Source organism: Oncorhynchus tshawytscha, linkage group LG09, assembly GCF_018296145.1.
Source record: "Oncorhynchus tshawytscha isolate Ot180627B linkage group LG09, Otsh_v2.0, whole genome shotgun sequence".
Lineage (NCBI taxonomy): Eukaryota > Metazoa > Chordata > Actinopteri > Salmoniformes > Salmonidae > Oncorhynchus > Oncorhynchus tshawytscha.
This window is the reverse complement of record NC_056437.1, coordinates 47,273,244-47,295,675: the sequence shown is the minus strand read 5'-3', so window position 1 is coordinate 47,295,675 and position 22,432 is coordinate 47,273,244. Positions and strand designations below refer to the sequence as shown.

Sequence of the window (22,432 nt, the reverse complement as noted above, 5' to 3'; positions counted from 1 at the left end):
ACATAACGATGGTCATTATTGCCAAACAGTTCTATTTTTGTTTCATCAGACCAGAGGACATTTCTCCAAAAAGTACGATCTTTGTCCCCATGTGCAATTGCAAACCGTAGTCTGGCTGGATCAGTGGCTTCCTCCTTGCTGAGTGGCCTTTCAGGTTTTGTCGATATAGGACTCCTTACTGTGGATATAGATACTTTTGTACCTTTTTCTTCCAGCATCTTCACAAGGTCCTTTGCTGTTGTTCTGGGATTGATTTGAACTTTTTGCACCAAAATACGTTCATCTCGAGAAGACTAAACGCGTCTCTTTCCTGAGCGGTATGACAGCTGTGTGGCTGATTTCTTATGATTTTCCCATGATGTCAAACAATGGGGCACTGAATTTGAAGGTAGGCCTTGAAATACATCCACAGGTACACCTCCAATTGACTCAAATTATGTCAATTAGCCTATCAGAAGCTTATAAAGCCATGATTTCATTTTCTGGAATTTTCCAAGCTGTTAAGAGGCACAGTCAACTTAGTGTATGTAAACTTCTGACCCACTGGAATTGTGATACAGTGAATTATAAGTGATATAATCTGTCTTTTAAACAATTGTTGGAAAAATTACTTGTGTCACGCACAAAGGAGAGGTCCTAACCGACTTGCCAAGACTAGTTTGTTAACAATACATTTGTGGAATGGTTGAAAAATTAGTTTTATTGACTCCAACCTAAGTGTATGTAAACTTACGACTTCAACTGTATATATTTTTGTAAGGTGTGCATACTTGCATAAGCATGGTTCTTCTGTTTGTCACATCACACAGGTTTAATTTTGGCCTGCACTGCCACATGTAATGAATGACACAACAGAATTGAATTGATCGACATCGTGAAGCAACTTGTTTGTTTGTGTCCCAGGCTGCAGACAGGCTGGTCGGTGCACACCTTCCGTACAGACCGACAGAGGAAAAGCCAGATGCTGGAGCAGCAGGAGGTGGAGATCATCCTTAGTGTCATCCGCAGGGCTGAGCAACTTGAGCAGATTGAACAGCTCCGCATCGGGTAGGACGCACGCACATACACACACATATACACCGTTGGTAATAAAACCATGACTTTCTGTTAGTTTATCTGGACTGTCAATCCATGAGCCGTCAGTGGCAGCACATAGCCAACTTTAGCCTCTGTGTCCATTCTGTGTGTGTGTGTGTGTGTGTGTGTGTGTGTGTGTCCCAGGAGGCTGGTGGAGCGTCTGGACAACATGAAGAAGAGTGCGCTGGGGAACGGCCTGTCCCAGTGCCTGCTGTGTGGGGAGGTCCTGGGCCTCCTGGGAAACCCCTCCATCTTCTGTCAGGACTGCTGCAAGGTAAAGGCCACCACACTGCCTACTCTACTGTTGTACCATAGCAGAGGCCCAAACAGTCCTGAAAGGTTGCAGTGCCTTTGGTTTTAATCCTTAGCTCTTCCCTGCATTTGAAATTACTGTAGGGGATAGAGCTGGGACATTAAACCGAAAATGACCTGCACTGACATTTCCTTCCTCTTATCGAACCAATTTTGCTTACGTCTGTCATTTTTGGTGATTAGGTATTGGCACCACTTTACAACCAGAGCATGTAATTTAGTGCTGGTGGGATCAATACTACAGGTCGACCGATTATGATTTTTCAACGCCGATACCGATTATTGGAGGGCCAAAAAAGGCCCATACCGATTAATCTGCCGATTTAGTTTTTATTTATTTGTAATAATGACAATTACAACAATACTGATTGAACACTTATTTTAACTTAATATAATACATCAATGAAAATCCATTTAGCCTCAAATAAATAGTGAAACATGTTAAATTTGGTTTAAATAATTCAAAAACAAAGTGTTGGAGAAGTAAAAGTGCAATATGTGCCATGTAAAAAAGCTAACGTTTGAGTTCCTTGCTCAGAACATGAGAACATATGAAAGTTGGTGGTTCCTTTTAACATTAGACTTCAATATTCCAAGGTAAGAGGTTTTAGGTTGTAGTTAATATAGTATTTATAGGACTTTCTTTCTACACCATTTGTATTTCATATACCTTTGACTATTGGATGTTCTTATAGGCACTTTATTGCCAGTGTAACAGTATAGCTTCCGTCCCACATCGACAACAGCCACACTCGAAGCAGCGTTACCCATCGTTCCACAAAAGCCGCGGCCCTTTCAGAGCAAGGGGAATAACTACTCCAAGTCTCAGAGCGAGTGACGTTTGAAACGCTATTAGCATGCACCCCGCTAACTAGCTAGCCATTTCACATTGGTTACAGCAGCCATTAGGCTGATAGGCTTGAAGTCATAAACAGCGCTGTGCTTGCGAAGAGCTGCTGGCAAAACGCACAAAAGTGCTGTTCGAATGAATGCTTACGAGCCTGCTGCTGCCAACCATCGCTCAGTCAGACTGCTCTATCAAATATCAAATCATAGACTTAATTATAACATAACACACAGAAATACGAGCCTTTGGTCATTAATATGGTCGAATCCGGAAACTATCATTTCGAAAACAAAACGTTTATTTCAGTGAAATACAGAACCGTTCAATATTTTATCTAATGGGTGGCATCCCTAAGTCTAAATATTCTTGTTACATTGTACAACCTTCAATGTTATGCCATAATTACGTAAAATTCGGGCAAATTAGTTCGCAATGAGCCAGGCTGCCCAAACTGTTGCATATACCCTGACTCAGGGTGACACAATTTTACCTGGTTAATATTGCTTGCTTTTTCTTCTCTAAATATGCAGGTTTAAAAATATATACTTCTGTGTATTGATTTTAAGAAAGGCATTGGTGTTTATGTTTAGGTACAGTCGTGCAACGATTGTGCTTTTTTCGCAAATGCGCTTTTTGTTAAATCATCCCCCATCGTTGCATTGTTTATACGCAACGCAGCACTCGCTAGATAAACTCGTAATATCATCAACCATGTGTAGTTAACTAGTGATTGTGATTGTTTTTTATAAGATAAGTTTGATGCTAGCTAGCAACTTACCTTGGCCTCTACTGAATTCGCTTAACAGGCAGGCTCCTCGTGGAGTACAATGAGAGGCAGGTGGTTAGAGCGTTGGACAAGTAAGTTTGCAAGATTGAATCCCAGAGCTGACAAGGTGAGAATCTGTCGTTCTGCCCCTGAACAAGGCAGTTAACCCACCGTTCCTAGGCAGTCATTGAAAATAAGAATGTGTTCTTAACTGACTTGCCTAGTTAAATAAAGGTGTAAAATAATAATAATAGTAATAATCGGCGTCCAAAAATACAGATTTCCGATTGTTATGAAAACTTGAAATCGGCCCTAATTAATCAGCCATTTCGATTAGTCAGTCGACCTCTACTCAATACAGTTACATATCACATTATTATTTTGGACAATATTATATAGATACTTTGACTCCAAGTATCAATTTGTAAAAATTACTACAAATATTGCTAGTGAGTGTTAGCTAACGCTAGTCGGCTGTATCTGTGCTAGCCTGTTCTCATCTTTTTAAATAGTGAGCCAACCATGACTGATCAAAACACATTTTTTTCATGCTCTCGTCTCTCTGCAGTAGACATATAGTGGGCAAAAGGTTTGGAACATTGCAATACAATTGTAGTATCAAAACACAATACATAGAATTGAGAGAATCACAATACATATTGTATCGGCATCTAAGTATCATGATGATATCGTATCATGAGGTCCCTGGCAATTCCCAGCCCTAAGGTAACTGAGATGATGCACAGGTGGAACCGTCATTTGCTTTGAATACAATCAAGTAGCCTACCAATTAAACGTTTTTGTAGGACATTACATTTACTGTAAAATATCAATTACACGTCTATCTAGCAACACTATCATATTTTGGGTTAGTAATCTAGCTAATGTGTTTTGAGTTCCCAATTCCTCTGGTGGTGAGTTATGTAGCATATAGCCTAGGCCAATATGCACAAAAAAGATGCAAGCAAATTAATCTCTAAAGAGCATAAAGAAATCTGATTATTCTGGATTCTATTTTGATATGTTGCACATCAAAATATCATGAATTCCCTGAACATGTGAAATGAAATAGCTTTCTTTCTTGTCTTACTTCTTGATGACACTGGAAAATGTTAGTCTAGACCATTTTCGCTATTGGAAAGTAACTGCATGAAAATAAAATAAATGTTGTATTTCTAGTTATCGAGCACAATAGGTCAATTTATCGTGATATAACTTTTTGTCTATTGCCTCGCTCTAATATGGGAGATATCTGGCCAATGTCAGTTTGTTGAAATACTCTAAAATGGGGAAGAATGAAAAGTAGACCAATGTTTCCCAATTCCTGATTAAACTAGAGGCTTGAAAATTAGATGCATTCACTACTCTTTATAACAGCGAACCATTACAATTGCAGTATTTCCCTACAGATATTGTTTGTTTGACATATTGACCTCGAAGCCCACTGACCTTCTCCTATGATCAGTAGCTTTATCTATACTGGTCATAGCCTTTCCCAGTGTTTTCTCCAACTCCTCTGCGCTAGAGTGGCACTGGGACGTAATGAGATCAGAAGGGAAGAAATACATTCTGTGGGTATCTGAGAGGAAAGGTAATAAATTGCATTAGACTGTATTAACCATATAAGAGTCCGTTCATTCTGCTGTTTAAATAACATTTTATTAGTCACATGTGCCGAATGCAACAGGTGAACAACCTTACAGTGAAATGCTTACTTAAGAGCCCCTAACCAACAATGCAGTTTCAAAAAGTACAGATAAATATAAGAGAAAAGTAACAAGTAATTTAAAGAGCAGCAGTAAAATAACAATAGCGAGACTATATACAGGGGTTTACCAATAGAGTCAATGTGTGGGGGCACTGGTTATTTGAGGTAGTATGTACATGTAGGTAGCATTATTAAAGTGACTATGCATAGATGACAACAGTGTTGCAGTGGTATAAAGAGGGGATGGGGGGCACTGCAAATAGTATGGGTAGCCATTTGACTTGAGATTCTGGAGTCTTATGGCATGGGGATATAAGCTGTTTAGAAGCCTCCTTGACCTAGACTTGGCGCTCCGGTACCGCTTGCCGTGCGGTAGCAGAGAGAGCAGTCTATGACTAGGGTGGCTGAAGTCTTTGACAATTTTTAGGGCCTTCCTCTGACACCGCCTGGTAAAGAGGTCCTGGATGGCAGGAAGCTTGGCCCCAGTGATGTACTGGGCCGTTAACCCTACCCTCTGTAGTGACTTGTGTTCGGAGTCCGAGCAGTTGCCATACCAGGCAGTGATGCAACCAGTCATGATGCTCTCGATGGTGCAGCTGTAGAACATTTTGAGGATCTGCGGACCCATGCCAAATCTTTTCAGTCTCCTGAGGGGGAATAGGTTTTGTCGTGCCCTCTCCACGATTGTCTTGGTGTGCTTGGACCATGTTAGTTTGTTCGTGATGTGGACACCAAGGAACTTGAAGATCGCAACCTGCTCCACTGGAGCTCCGTCTATGAGAATGGGGGCGTGCTCGGTCCTCTCTTTCCTGTAGTCTACAATCATCTCCTTTGTCTTGATCATGTTGAGGGAGAGGTTGTTGTCCTGGCACCACACGGCCAGGTCTCTGACCTCCTCCATAAAGGCTGCCTTGTCGTCGTCGGTGATCAGGCCTACCACTGTTGTGTCAACGGCAAATTTAATGATGGTGTTTGAGTCGTGCCTGGCCGTGCAGTCATGAGTGAACAGGGAGTACAGGAGTGGACTGAGCACGCACCCCTGAGGGGCCCCTGTGTTGAGGATCAGCGTGGCGGATGTGTTGTTACCTACCCTTACCACCTGGGGAAGGCCCGTCAGCAAGTCCAGGGTCCAGTTGCAGAGGGAGGTGTTTAGTCCCAGGGTCCTTAGCTATTCATTAGTGCTTATGATGTGGATTATCATCTCAAACAGATACTTACAAGAGCTCTTTCATGTCTATATCATAATAACTGTTGCCAAGCAAGGCAAAATACTATAAGATGTAAACATTGTAGTGAATAGCAATTCGATACACTTTTCCAAAGCATGGGCTTAACTGGATAGCCAGCTTGCAGTAATCACTTTTCACCATAGGGTTGCAGCAGAGACCTCAGATGTGAATCCCTAAATCACTTACCTAAGCATGAAAGCAGGAGTGATGATGATAAACCATATAAAATAGCATACTGTTTCAAATCAAACGTGGCATACAGTTCTGGATATACTAATTCCCCTACTAATTTCCCTGATATAGTTGTAAAAAATGAAAAATATTCTAGATTTGTTGACGTTGCAAAGTGCTTGCTTCTCAATGGAATATTAATCACTCACGATGAGTTCAAAATAGTATACTCATGACCATATACAAACTCCTGCTCTACACTAGACTGTTTTATGTATCATTAAAGCAAATGTTCAGAGGTCAGTTTGAAGTGTGTAGGAAAGAAAAGCCAAGTAGTAAATGTAAGGCCCAGGAGAGGGCAGCACAGCCCTAAAAGACAGGCAAAGAGCTGTCTGCGTTTAGTCTCTCCTAGGAGATGGATATGTGGTCCTCATCTTCACCATCCAAACTGGGATAGACAGGTGTGGAGGCATTGATTATATGAAGTGTCCTGTCCCAAACTTAATTATAATGCTGAGTGATACTCTATGATGACAGGTTGGACTGTATAAGGCTGTGTCATAGAAATGCAGGGCTATCCAGGGAATGAAGTGGATACACACACACACTGCTATGATGTGTGAGACCCTCAGTTCACTGCAGGTGTGAGTGTGGTGGCATCTGTCTCAGTATAACGCCACACACACTTTACGTCACAACGAGATTGATATACACTGTGATTTTAAGACTTACGTTTTTCTGGCAAATTCTCATATTAAAGTATATGTCCAGTGTTCCAGATTTTGAATTAAATATTTACAAAACAGTAATTACACTATGAATGTAATAGATGTCCTTCCTAGCAAATGATAATTATGTTAAAGCAGCTTTTCTTTGTTTCCCTGCTTGGTCTGAGTGAAAAGAGTTTTTTTTTGGCCTTATACTGGTCAAGAAAAAGCTCATTTGCTCTGCCAATGAGACGTGCATACGCTCGGATTTTCAAGTTAGCTACTAACTCCACGTGGGGCAGGGCTGCACACACTGCCTAGCAGGCTTTCCTTTTAATTTTTTAAAATATTTTTTTTTTACCAAAACCAAAGGTTTTTGTCTGTCGTCAAGTAGCATGGATGGATGGATTCAGGATTTGGAGACCCATGATGGAACTACTAAGGCACTTTACTGTAACAGCAATAAATGCAGACTGATTATTTTACAAGCGTGAGCCGTTTATGTCCATTGCTTTGTCACTATTCCTGATATTTTCGTTGAGCTAGCTACTAGTTAGCAAGTTGTGATTGCTAGGACCTAAGCTAGCTAGCTGGGTCATTCCTATTGTGCGGTGCCATTTCTGTCCACAGGAAATAAAATGTCTTATTTAGTCTAAAATATGGATTCCAAAAGTCTTTAAATACAAGGTCAGGTGTCCTTTACCTTAAAAACACCCAAATATGGATCCTGAAAGGGAATTTTATGCATTTTAAACACTTTTTGCCAGTGCGTGTAGGCGTTGTTGCCATGTCCCCAGGTGTTATTTCTCAACATTCAGAAGAAAGTATAATTTTATGGCTTATATATGTCTAAAATCTTCATTATTTTATAGTCTTAGTCTCTTTCATCAAAGTTTTGATTATTGTATGTATTATTTTATTTAAGATGTGTGTCCCTGATATCACTTTCCACCCTGTTTAGTTGTTGTAATTCTCCATTTAAGAAAACAATCCCCTTCCAACAATGACACCACATTCAGGAACTGTCATAATTTCTTTAGTGGGAAAACTATGGTGCAAAGATGGATAAAACAGTGTGTTTATATTTATTTGCCCATGTTTCATGTTGTTAGTCTGTATGTTCCACTCATAAGTGTCCACCCTGTTTGGCTAAATTATTTCAAAAATTAAAAAAGATAAGTTAAATCCTGTTCAAGTGTTTACCATTATGCTATCTCAGTCTTGCTCACTCACAGCGCTATGGCTAATTTTGGCTCATAATTTCCACCCTATTAGTATTATGCACTTTACAAATTGGAAAAGGCATCCAAAAATGGATGAAGTGCCTGAGCTTGACCAATCTGTTTTCCTGAAAGTCAAACATGTCATTTTCCTGATAGAATACAACATTTATTTTATATGTCAACAACTGCTAACTAGGTTTCCTCTTGATATCCAACTTGTACTGTAGCTACAAACCACTGGATTTAAAATAGCACTGACTTTGCAAATAGCTACTTTGAAAATGTGCCTACTATGACTGAGGTATGTGGTTGTCCCACCTAGGCAATCTTAAAATGAATGCACTTAACTCTGTCTGCTAAATGACTAAAATGTAAAAAACAAAATATGATGGTTGATGCTTTGGCTTGCTTTGGTCTTGGCTAAGCAGCTAGCTAAGTTGGCCTTGATAGCGAACGTTAGCATGCTAGCTTGCTGCTTCTAAACATCCAGCAGGCCAACTTATAAACCACATGATTTGAAATATAAGTGACTGGCGAGGTAGTTGTATAGGCTTTGTCCGTTTTGCTAACACTGCCTGTGGATTGCTTGGCTTGCTAGCAGTTTGTGTGCCTTCTTGAGCCTGTGTCTCCGCTAGTCTCCTTCTCCCCACCGGAGAATTTATATTTTTGTTTTTGAAAAAGCTGCTCGACCAATCCAGAAGGGTCTGTCCCAGCCAAGAAGGATGATGTCATTCTCCAAGCATTTGTTTTTTAGGTTTGTTTCAAAAACAAGTCTGAGATTTTTTTTTTACTGAGTGGGTTTTGTCATTTATGCTTTGGCCCCAACTACAAGTAAAGGACGGGTCAACAACATTATTTGGGGATGAGCAAACATAACGAGATTTTAAAAACAGTTTAAGAAAGCTGCTTACTCAATTAAACAAATGTGAGTCCCCCACAGTAGTGCTGCATATTTCTGTCACATTTAATCAAATTCATATGTTTGCATATCTAATACTTGTTGAGTTTTTTTAGGTATCGTCAATAAATGCCCCTAGCCCAAAGTCCAAACACAAATAGCCCAGATTTGTTAGTATGTAATTGGAAGGCAGACAGACGTCTTGGTCGCTAGGTGACACAAGTCTTCAGAAGAAGACGTGCTCTGGATGTGAAAATTGACAGGTCTACACATCCATCAGACTACGCTCTATATCTAGAGTACAGATGAGATGGCTATAGTCAGGTGTTTTTGAGCCAATAATCCTGTAAATCAGAACATGCTTTTTGGCATAATATAGCGTTTATATTAACATTCTGTTACGAGAGACTGTTGGGTCAGATGTGTCACTGTTTATTTAAGCTGATAGCAGTTGAGCGAAAATGTTTGATCTACGGAGACCCAGAAATTATTCTACCTTTATCCCTCTCTCTCTCTCTCTCTCTCTCCTCTCGTTGTCTCTCGCTGACTAAAATCACTAAGCTACTTCAGGCAAGGCAATTATGGGCACTTCAGCCAAGCTCTCTCCTGCATTACATAAGGCTTGATTAAAGCTTCCTTCCTGTGACTTTTAGAACATCATAATCAACCCTGCTTCCAAACCGATTCTTGAGTTAGACTCATCAATATGACATAGATGTGAAAGTAAACAGCATAGTCGGCCAATTTCGCCAACAAAGAGCGTTGAAGCGCGAGGCTCAACTTCTCCACTGTTTTGGCCCCGTGACTACCATGCTGTAAACGCGTGAAGCGAACCTGTGCACATGCTCAGACACTGTGTGTGACTGAGAGCAAAGTCTTGCAGCTCGCTCATCTCAATATCTGCTGTGATACTCAAGTCATTTCGCTCTGTCTACCTTTAAGGTGCCTTAGAACGTAATGGCGCCCAATGTAATTGTATAGCTTTTAGACTGCTGTATCCCAACAAGCTCTACACTAGGTGGACAGTGACGAGCTCCATATTTTGTTGTTAAGGGCATACAAACACACTACGTGGCCTAAAGTATGTGGACACCTGCTCATTTAACATCTCATTCCAAAATCACAGGCATTAATATGGAGTTGGTCCCCCTTTTGCTGCTATAACAGCCTCTACTCTTCTGGGAAGGCTTTCCACTACATGTTGGGACATTGCTACAGGGACTTGCTTCCATTCAGCCACAAGACCATTAGTGAGGTCGTGCACTGATGTTGGGCGATTAGGCCTGGCTCGCAGTTGGCGTTCCAATTCATCCAAAAGGTTTCGATGGGGTTGAGGTCGAGGCTCTGTGCAGGCCAGTCAAGCTCTTCCACACCAATCTAGACAAACCATTTCTGTATGGACCTCACTTTGTGCACTGGGGCATTTTCATGCTGAAACAAGAAAGGACTTTCCCCCAAACTGTTGCAACAAAGTTGGAAGCACAGAATCATCGAAAATGTCATTGAATGCTGTAGCATTCAGATTTCCCTTCAGCCTCCCGAGTGGTGCGGTGGTCTAAGGCTCTGCATCGCCGTGCTAGCTATGCCACTAGAGGTCCTGGTTTGAGTCCAGTGTCTGTCGCAGCCGGCCGCGACCGGGAGACCCATGGGGCGGCGCACAATTGGCCCAGCGTCTTCCGGGTTGTCTCTCCTAGACCACAGCATTTACAGTTGACCCGGGCAGCTCTAGCAGGGCAGAAATTTGACAAACTGACTTGTCGGAAAGGTGGCATGTTGAAAATCACTGAGCAATTCTACTGCCAATGTTTGTCTACGGAGATTGCTCAATTTTGTACACCTGTCAGCAACGGGTGTGGCTGAAATAGCCAAATCCACTAATTTGAAGTGGTGTCCACATACTTTTGTATATATAGTGTATGTTTCTGATGATTTGGAATAATGTTCAGTTCAACGTTTATTCCCTTAGCCCTTACCCCCTAGCCACTGCTGTAGATCTGAGGGGACTGGATAGATTGATGCAATATTGCGGAACTCCACCCAGCCAGCCATTCAGAAGGCAGAAGGAAGCTGTCTACTGGAGTTCCTAGTGTGTTGGGGCCGATTTGGAATTCAACATAAGTCTTCATGTTGAAGTGACTCGCCCACTTTGTGGTTGAGTTGTGCAATGACTTGACTTGTGAAAATACATGATTTGTCAGAGTGACTTTTCTGTGAACTTTTCAACCTCACAAAGTTGGCTGTGATGGCTCAGCGAATTTTCAACTTGTAAATAACTTTGAAAAATATTGATGGTACTCTAGAGTCGCACATCAGTGATTTTACTAAGAGTTCTGTTGTTTGAACAATGTAAAAAAAAGAAGACAAGTGTCCTTTATATTTCTTATGGAATACATTTTGTTATTGCATAATATACAGTATATATTCAAACACTCTGCAATTTTATGAGTTACCGGGTTGTTGGACTTGGCACTGACTGCTTTCAATTTCAATGTGGAACATTTGCTTTTTGCTTGAAATTACATGGTCAATTGGAAGTCAAACTGTAAAATTATCATGTGCTTTTTTAATGTTACAAAATACAGCAGCAAACTTTATAGCTATATAAATACATTTTTTATTTTTTACCTTTTATTTAACTAGGCAAGTAAGTTAAGAACAAATTCTTATTTTCAATGACTGCCTAGGAACAGTGGGTTAACTGCCTGTTCAGGGGCTGAACGACAGATTTGTACCTTGTCAGCTTGGGGGTTTGAACTTGCAACCTTCCAGTTACTAGTCCAACGCTCTAACCACTAGGCTACCCTGCCGGCCCTTTTGTCCATGTTACTCAAACAAGTTACTCCACTCATGGTCAATTTCGAATTTGTTCTATTTAAAACCAAAACTTTTTTTTATCTCTCTTACAGAAAGCATGCACCAAATGTGGCATTGAGACCCAGTGCAGTCAGAAGACAACCCAGTGGCTGTGCAAGATCTGCAGTGAACACAGAGAGGTAACGTACATCCCTACAACTGGATAGCCCATCTACAGTATCCATTGAATGCCAACTACTATGCTTTTTGATTATTCTCCTACACATTGATTAGGGGGTTACCCTATTAAGTAACCACTGTCAGTTTGAGAAAAGTGCAATAAAAATGGAGAAGCAAAATGGTATAATTTTATGGAAACTATGTACCTGTAGCTCAGTAGCAATAGCCAGAGACAATGTAGAACCACAGACAGATACTACATGTCTGTAACTAGTTTAGACTTCAGGCAGATTGCTGCAGGTTGGCTTTCCTCCAGGAATAAGGGTCTCTCGGGGCTTGATTTGGAGGCCCAGTGGTCATCAGCAGGGCTGGCCGGATCTGGATGGGCATCTCACCACAGTCTTGTTTACCATGTACAGGAGCCTGATTGAGGGGAAAAAGCCTCTTGTCTTGCTGATTGCCCCCTATAGCAGGAACCTCGTGTCTGATGACCCGTTGTGACTTCATGAAGTTTCTATGCCCTCACACGCTGGTTTCATTAGCTGTGGGGCTTTTTATGTAATTATCATAGCAGTGTGGATGAATCACTGTGGTGCTTATTGGTTGGGAAGTAGGTCCAATGGTAGTTTATCCCCACATTCATATTTTGGGTTATGGAAATGTTCCTGTAATGCTGATAAAAGAGCGATAAGAGTGTTTACGATGAAGGGTTGTTTCAGCACTGTAGTATCGGCATGGAGCATTCTAGACCTCTCAGGGTACGTCATGTTTCCATCCAGGGATCTTTTAATCTGAATTTATATTTAATGTTATCAGGTGTGTAACATTAAGTCGTTCCCATTAAGGAGTATGGGTTTCTTCCTCAGAAATGCTAATGATGAATGTGCTGCTATGAGCCATTTATCCCCAGTGTAATGCTAATACGATATCACTATCTACTTAGCACAAAAGAGGACCAGGATTTCCCAAAGTGGTTAAACATTTTGCATTCAATTCCAGTAGCTTTTCAAACCTTTTTAAGGATCTAGGAACATCCCCGTAGAGTGTGATACAGTATGACTGACATCCAGATCAGTCTAGTCTCTGGCGTATGTCCTCCCATATATCAAAGGTGTTCTCCCGTTTAATCCTGTCATTCTCTCCACCTACATACAGTGAGGGAAAAAAAGTATTTGATCCCCTGCTGATTTTGTACGTTTGCCCACTGACAAAGAAATGATCAGTCTATCATTTTAATGGTAGGTTTATTGGAACAGTGAGAGACAGAATAACAACAAAGAAATCCAGAAAAATGCATGTCAAAAATGTTCGAAATTGATTTGCATTTTAATGAGTGAAATAAGTACTTGACCCCTCTGCAAAACATGACTTAGTACTTGGTGGCAAAACCCTTGTTGGCAATCAGAGGTCAGACGTTTCTTGTAGTTGGCCACTAGGTTTGCACACATCTCAGGAGGGATTTTGTCCCTCTCCTCTTTGTCAGTGGGCAAACGTACACAATCAGCAGGGGATCAAATGCTTTTCCCCCTCACTGTATATCAATCATGGATCAGGATCTTGATACCTGGCCATACACAAAATGGATGTGCATTATTTCAGCTTTTATATTGGTAATTCAAGCCAAACACCTTTTTGTGAAGCACAGTAACAGCAGTCAATGGACCATATTCACTCACTATACTATATGATTATTTTAATTGGCCTCTCTCAATGAGGAGTTTGTTTCATGTGTGGGGAATAATTAAACATCTGAAGCACTTAATATTACCATAATATTATTACCTCCATATTATGTAGGCCTATATCCAGATTATTCAAGTAATTTGCCACTTTCCCCTCATGGAAAGCCATATCCCAGTAGTTCCCCCAAAAAGCTGATTAGATGGAGCCTCTAAATTGATGACCCAGAATTATTACCTTACAGCACATAACTTCTTGGTTTCAGGTAGGCCGCCTGTTTCTTCGAGTTTCTTTTCCTCCTGATGTATGGATCACTAGGTAGTCTGGACTGTAACCGGTGGAGGTGGAGGTAAAAGGAGGACAGGGTGAGTTTTAGCGGAGAAATCACATGAGCACATGAATAATTCCATGGCTGTGCAGGATTGAGGATTGAGAGAGGGCACTGTACCATAAAGACGTTTATGTAAAAATGTGCAAATGTTTTTGAACCACACACTGTGCGCCGAAAGGCAGTCTTCATTTTTCATTTCCCTCCGCTGTGAATCTGCTCCAGCAGATAGTCACTGAAAGGCAGTGTTTGACAGGGCACCTTATCGGCCTTCCTCAGATGATGGAGGTGCTTACTCAAAATGGCTGTCTTCAGTCGGATTTGGGCTCGGGCTGACATGCCTCTGTGGAGGCGCCCCTCCTGAGTTTAGTTTACCCCAGTTCTATTTTCTCAACTCTTTCTCGCTCTTTCTCGCTCTTTCTCGCTCACTCACTCACTCACTCACTCACTCACTCACTCACTCACTCACACGTGTGTGTGTATGTATATATATGCTTACTTTATGTCACAGTGTTGAGATACTCTGTGATAGCTGTGAGCAGTGCTTATCTCTAAGGGACCGGTCAAATGCTTATCGGTTTTTAGGCTCATCTCATACTCACTTGGTCGAACTCACCACTGTACGTGTGTTCTTTCTGGAAAATTATCCTTAAAATGATCATTGCCGTGCTGTTTCTGGTTGATAACATGCTTATTGATGAGATCATTTGTGACCGACTACCTTGATTCAGTCTTATGTAGCAAAATTCGATAAAAAAATAAATAATAATTACATTGGATAAAAGACAAAATGGTATATCATACACTACATTTGAGGAACAATGGGAAGGTAATTCTGCTTTGAAAGTTGATAAACTTTAAATGTTTTGGTACCAACTGGATAGCTCTTCTTTGTCTACACCCATTCAGCATCGTTCACACCCTCTTAAGCTTTAGCCTGACCCATCTCTTTAAAGGTTGATCCGAGCATTCTGTGCTTGACTGCTGTTAACTGGCTAACTTTCTACTAACTGGCTAATTCTAGACACAAAGAATGGCTTACTGAACATTACTCGCCCTAGTAGAGCTGGTTAGGCTGTTTTTATGTTATCCAGCGTGTTGGTTACTGTACTGTCAGATTGTCTGTTTTGTAAAGAGTGTTTCACTCTCGGAGCGTTCAGTGCGCACACTGGCCTATGAGTAGGGTTGATCTGAGCGTTCTGACCTCATAACGGCAGTCAAGCACCCAAGCTAACATTGGCTAGCTTGCTACCTACTTCCAGACAGAAATGTGAAATGTGAGAACACCCCACTCTGACCATTTTACTCGCCTTAGAAGAGCTGGTTAGGCTGTTTTCATGTTATCCAGAGTGTTGGTGACTGTAACTGTGCTGCTGGCAACAATTTAATTATGCTTTTTTGCCAACGTTTACTGACACCGGCCATATTCAACGGGTGTTGAGCGTTCGTAAATTCATCAGTTATTCTGCGCTCTGGCACACACAGACGAGAGTGCTCTGAAATCGGAGTAGATGGCCAGACTGAATTTATGAACGCACCCAAAATGGTTACTTGCATAGTGGAGACTTTTGTTAAGACATGTAGCTAGCTAAAGAATTAACCATAATCCCAACTCATTACGTTACTACCCTGCATGAATCTGCAGGTAACTAACAAACCAGGTTCAATGTTAGCGAGCTAACATTAGGCTATTACTAGGCAAGCAAATGGTGCTGAACTATGAATAATAAAGATCATACACGTAACGTTAGCTCGCGAGCCAGCCAGCCAACATTAGCTAGCTAGCTAACAGTACACTTTAGCTTGAAATGAAAACGACTTTGTTGTTTATATATGTACAGTTGAAGTCGGAAGTTTACATACACTTAGGTTGGAGTCATTAAAAAAAAAGTTCAACCACTCCACAAATTTGTTGTTGACAAACTAGTTTTGGCAAGTCGGTTACATCTACTTTGCATGACACAAGCAATTTTTCCAACAATTGTTTACAGACAGATTAATTTATTGTATCACAATTCCATTGGGTCAGAAGTTTACATACACTGAGTTGAATGTGCCTTGAAACAGCTTGGAAAATTCCAGAAAATTATGTCAAGGCTTTATAAGCTTCTGATAGGCTAAATTTACATAATTTGAGTCAATTGGAGGTGTACCTGTGGATGTATTTCAAGGCCTAACTTCAAACTCAGTGCCTCTTTGCTTGACATGGGAAAATCAAGACCTCAGTAAAAAAATTGTAAACCTCTACAAGTCTGGTTCATACTTGGGAGCAATTTCCAAACGCCTCAAGTTACCATGTTCATCTGTACAAACAATAGTACGCAAGTATAAACACCATGGGACCACGCAGCGGTCATACCGCTCAGGAAGGAGATGCATTCTGTCTCCTAGAGATGAACGTACTTTGGTGCGAAAAGTTCAAATCAATCCCAGAACAACAGCAAAGGACCTTGTGAAGATACTAGAGGAAACAGGTACAAGTATCTATATCCACATTAAAATGAGCCCTATATTGACACAACCTGAAAGGCCACTCAGCAAGGTGGAAGCCACTGCTCCAAAACTGCCATAAAAAAGCCAGACTATGGTTTGCAACTGCACATGGGGACAAAGAGCCTACTTTTTGGAGAAAGGTCCTCCGGTCTGATGAAACAAAAATAGAACTGTTTGGCAATAATGACCATCGTTATGTTTGGAGGAAAAAGGGGAACGCTTGCAAGCTGAAGAACACCATTCCAACCGTGAAGCATGGGGGTGGCAGCATCATGTTGTGGGGGTGCTTTGCTGCAGAAGGGACTGTCTTAGGTGTCTCACAGTACGGACATTGCAATGTATTGCCCTTGCCACATCTGCAGTCCTCATGCCTCCTTGCAGCATGCCTAAGGCACATTCACGCAGATGAGCAGGGACCCTGGGCATCTTTCTTTTGGTGTTTTTCAGAGTCAATAGAAAGGCCTCTTTAGTGTCCTAAGTTTTCATAACTGTGACCTTAATTGCCTACCTTCTGTAAGATGTTAGTGTCTTAACTACCGTTCCACAGGTGCATGTTCATGAATTGTTTATGGTTCATTGAACAAGCATGGGAAACAGTGTTTAACCCCTTTACAATGAAGATCTGTGAAGTTATTTGGATTTTTACGAATTATCTTTGAAAGACAAGGTCCTGAGTTTATATCTGTAGTCTCAGGCCATTACGTATAGTTTTTAAAATTTCTATCTCTGAGAGAAAATGTCCCCAGATGTCAGAAAAGCTATTAAATAAGAACATGTGATGCCGCGGAGCTGAGCAGACGTTGAGAAACCGAACTCTTCAAAGTTATTCCATTATTACCTAAATAACAACGTTGAAACAATATTCTAACATTGGCTGATACATTGTCAAGTACTTACCTTCCCAAAGAGCCATGGACCTTTGACCGAGAGGCAAGAAGGACGACCAAAATGTTGTTGATTCCCAAGACCGCCTCTTGCGAGCCTGCCGACATGCTGGCTACTCTCCTCCGGGAAATTCAGTATTGTAACAAAGGTCTTTCTCTGAAAATATACAAGAAATCGGCTGAACTCCATTCTTCCACTGACAACCTGAAATCCTCCATAAATGATCTCCTTTTGATAATGACATAGGCGGAGTTGCGCATTTGCACAGTTGAAGATACCGTCACTCGACATGACCAGGTTCTGATACAACTGCAGAAGGACAATGCCTACCTCAAAAACAAGGTAGTCCAGATGGAGAACCAGAGCAGACGTAGTAATATCTGTGTGGTGGGATTGAAAGAGGACAGCGAGGGCCGTGACCCGCTCCGTTTCTTCACTCAATGGATCCCGGATGTCCTAGACATAATCAACTTCACCAAGCCGCTGGAAATCGAATGCGCCCACAGAACATTACCGCCGAAACCCCGGCCAGACACACCGGGAGAAGTGTTCACTTTTCTGAACCGCATCTGAACTAGGATGGTCTCTCTGGGGGATAAAATACAGTTTGTTTGTTTTCTCTTATCAGGGCTGTCCTGGGACTGAACTGCTGATATCTTCTTGGAATTTGGATCCGTTTACGCCGCTGTCCGGTTGCTATAATTGATTTGTACATTTTCAACTAACCGTTTTTCCCCCGGGGTGAGTTCTATTGCAATTACAGGAGAGTATATTTTGGTTTAGTCAATATCCACTGGGCGATGCAAATTAGTGCCCCCCCCCATTTATGTTTCTCCTCGCCTGAAAAGAGACTCAAGCAGCCCTTACTGTGGGCAGTAAATTTTCAGCCATAAATGTCTATTCACAATGTTTGTTTTTAACTTAGAGAGCTCGCAGGTTTTAGTTTACACCAAGGTTTAGCTAGTAAGACGAAGATGGAAGGCGAGCAACAACGTATCTCTGCAAGTGTATTCATGTTTGATTGTTGTTTTAGTCTGACAATTGAGGTGGGCGGGGTTTCTGTTTATTTTTTTTATTTTTCTATGTTTATTTTTGTTTCCTAAAGAGAGACACAGGTCACTTCTGTGTTCAAACTAAAGTTGAGACATTTCCTGACTATTTACATATGAGAGATTTCCATTCGGTTACATATTTGAAATCCAACCTATGCTTAATCCACTAAAATATGTCACATTCAACGTAAAAGGTCTTAACAGCCCGATTAAAAGGAAAGAGTCTATACATACCATAAGAAATTAAAGGCTGACATTGTGTTTTTACAAGAAACACATCTTACAGCTAGTGAACGCAAGAAATTGAAGAGGGAATGGTAGGACAAGTTTTTGCGTCCTCTTTTAACTCCAAAGCAAGAGGAACTGCCATTTTGATAAGTAGACACATCCCATTCTGCGACAACAACACCATCTCTGATTCCTCTGGCAGGTTTGTTTTGGTGCAGGGGCATATGTTTTCGGAGTCTTCGACCCTATTGAATATTTATGCTCCTAACTTCGATGACCATATGTTTATTCAGAATGTCTTCCTCAATGTCTTCCTCATGCACCACCAGGATGGCTACTGGTTGGAAGAAATGTACATTTTTGTTTAGATACAGTTCTTGATAGGTCCTCTGATAAACCCTCACTTTTTACCAAAGCCGGCAAGCTCACCATGTCATTCATGAAAGATCTCAATTTACTAGACATCTGGAGACTGTTGCACCCACAGGATAGGGACTACTCTTTTTATTCACACCCACACAACACACACGCATAGATAACTTTTTACTATCGACCCAACTGTTTCATGGAGTGTTAGATATCGAGTATCTCCCCAGATTGCTTAGTGACCATTCTCCTCTGGTATTATCAATCTCCATTCCTACCAAGGTAAATGGAGCATATAGATGGAGACTAAATTCTACACTCCTAAAGCAACCTGAATTTTGTGCATTCATCAAAGAGCAGATCAATATTTTTACTTTGACAAACAAACCCTCCGCTCCTGACAGTTTCATTCTTTGGGACACATTGAAAGCCTATCTGAGGGGACAGATCATTTCCTATACTTAAGGGTTGAAGAGAAAACACGGTGCAGAACTGAATGCCCTTGAATCTGAAATCTCTTGAGCTAGAGAGAACCTACCAAAGAGGCCCGACTAACGATCCATACAGGCTTTTGGTAAATAAAAAAACTGAAATATAATATTTTGAACACATATCAGGCTGAGAGGGCCATCACTAAATCAAAACAGCGTTATTACGAGCTTGGAGAGAAAGCTCACAGTATTGCCATGGCAACTGAAAGCAGAGGAAAGTAAGAGGACAAATAATGCTATAGCAACTCTTACTAATGAGATCTTTCGACCCTACTAAAATTAATGATACGTTTAAGAAATACTACGAAGACCTCTACACTTCCCAATCAAGCGATGATCTATCTGAGATCAACTCCTTTCTCTCCTCTTTCAACCTCCCATGCCTGTCAGAGGAAAACCGAGAGCGCCTGAGTGAACACTTCTCAGTTCCTGAACTGTTGGAGGCCATTAAATCCTTACCTTCTAATAAATCTCCTGGGGAGGATGACTTCCCTCCAGAGTTCTATAAAGAATTTAGGGAGCTGTTGGTCCCCTACCTTATGGAGGTACTTAAAAAAGCAGGGGAAGACAACTGCTTTCCAGAGTGTTTCTCTCAAGCAGTGATTACTTTAATTCACAAGAAAGGGAAAACCCTGCTAAAGTGCATCTCCTATAGACCAATCTCTCTCCTTAGCATCTTGGTGACCAGTTTGTTATCTAAGAGACTGGAGTCATGTCTTTTCCTGTTGGTCAACCCAGATCAGACTGGTTTCATAATTAAAGATTGTCCTCCAATAATCTCAAAGGTTCTTTGATATAATTCACCTTGCTAACGAAAATAAAATACCTAGTGTCGCAGTCTCCCTTGATGCTGAAAAGGCATACCTCTTTCGCGTCTTGGAAAAGTTTGGTTTAGGTACCGTGTTTGTAAATTTGATAAAATCACTCTACAAATCTCCTAAAGCTAGGATTGCTACCAATGGGATTACTTCCTCCTCTTTCCCTCTCTATAGGGGGAACAGACAAGGTTTCCCAATTAGCCCCCACCTCTTTGCCCTCGTTGGCTGAGACTATTAGAACGTGCCCTGACATACATGGCTTTGAGGTGGGCCCCCATACCCATAAGTTATCACTCTTTGCGGATGACCTTATCTTATTTCTAACAAACCCAGAACACTCCCTCTTTCACTTGCATATCCTACTACAGTGTTATATTTATTTCTCTGGATATAAGGACACTTTTGATAAAGGCGAAATCTTACCTTTGTCTGTCTTTGACCACCATACCATCAAGCACAAGTTTCCTTTTAGATGGTCGCCTATGGGCTTCACATATTTCGGCATAATGGTGGATGGTAACCTGAACAACCTCTAAACTCAATCTAGCCAGCTTGTTGCAAAAGGTGGAGGGTGACCTTTGTAAATGGATGGACTTGTCCCTCACTCTACTGGATAGAATAAATGTAATTAAAATGAATGTCCTGCCCAGATTTCTATATTTGTTTCCATCTATCCCTGTTCCCGCGGCATTCTTTACCTCTCTCGACAAGCTGACCAGACGTTTATTTGGCATGGCAAACCCCCTAGGGTTGGCCTGGATAAACTGTCCCTTGATTACGGTCAAGGGGGCTTAAACCTCCCCAATTTTAGAATGTACTACTGGACTGCACAGTCTAGGTTTCTGGCTCAGAGGTTTGACAATGGTCCCTCTCTCTCATGGTTGGAAATTGAAAAGTTTGAGGTAAATGACACTGGGGGCAGAATTGTTTTACAAATGGGACAGAAAATCTATAAAAACCATCAGACAACCCTTTAATCACACATTCTGTCCTGGTTTGGTGCAAACTGCATTAGTTGTTCAGACAAGAGGGATTCCTTTCCCCTAAAACCCCTTTATGGAACAATTGATTGATCCCTATATTTTTCCAGAATAGTAACTTTAGACCATGGTCTGATAAGGGTCTCACTCTTCTGGAACATTGTTATGAGGAGGGAGTTATGTCTTTTGATCAGCTAAAACAGAAATACCACTTTCCTAACAGGGACTTCTTTAGATACCTACAACTATTAAACTTTATTAGGGTGATTCTCAAGGGACAATGGAACTTAACTAAGATGTCACCTATTGAACAACTCTGCCATGCAGACCAACCACTGTTCAAAGACCATTTCCTGTGTTTACGGTGCTCTTATGTCAGGACTAACACAGCCTGAGCTAGATAAACCCTGACTTAGATGGGGAAAAGATCTGGGTATTGATCTTGATGAGGGTCTATGGAGTGACCTATGAACGGATGGTGTTACATCCACATTGAACTCCAGATACAGACTGATCCAGTTTAATTTCCTCCATCAGCTCTATATCACCCCATCTAGACCGCACAAGTTCAAACCTGATATCTCCTTCCTATGTTTTAGATGTGGCTCAGATGAAGGAACATTCCTCTATTTCACTTGGCAGTGTTCAAAACTACATGGTTTCTGGCAGGGGGTATGCGATACCATATCCTCAATTCACGGGGTTGCATTCCCTTTAGGCCCGGAGATCTGTCTACTGGTTAACTTTACTAACTCCAATCTTAGGCAAAGCCATACTATAAAGCTAACAGAAATATTGCTAGCGATTGCCAAGAAATGTATTGCCTTGAAATGGAAATCGGATTCCTCCCTGCCAGTTGCAATGTGGCTATCAGTTAATAGTTGTATCCCACTGGAGAAAGTCACTTACTGCTTGAGGAATAAGTTAGACATTTTACAGAATTTGGCAACCTTTTATTGACTATATGGAGAATCTCCCCTCACATCACATTGATTGAATCTCTATATAATCCTTATATAATGTTTCACATGTTATGTAGTTTACTGCATGGGGACCATGTCATCCAATATTATGACTTATTTATTGTATGTTTGGATATATAATTATTATAATTTTTTTACGCTCGTCTGTTACTGTCACTTTGTTCTATTGTTTTCTAATATATTTTCACTTTTGTTTTGAATGTTCTTAATTGGAAAA

General features: G+C 41.1%; 1 protein-coding gene across 5 annotated transcripts in view; it reads left to right on the top strand.

Moving 5' to 3' along the window:
- The window catches only part of LOC112258064 (double C2-like domain-containing protein beta), a 310,407-nt gene that overhangs the window by 17,583 nt on the left and 270,392 nt on the right, over positions 1–22,432 (top strand). For all 5 annotated transcript variants that reach the window (XM_042326975.1, XM_042326974.1, XM_042326973.1 and 2 more), the window contains exons 3-5: positions 904–1,047; positions 1,222–1,351; positions 11,845–11,931. In XM_042326975.1, the coding sequence (XP_042182909.1) occupies positions 904–1,047; positions 1,222–1,351; positions 11,845–11,931 (361 nt within the window). The remainder of the gene's footprint in view (positions 1–903; positions 1,048–1,221; positions 1,352–11,844; positions 11,932–22,432) is intronic.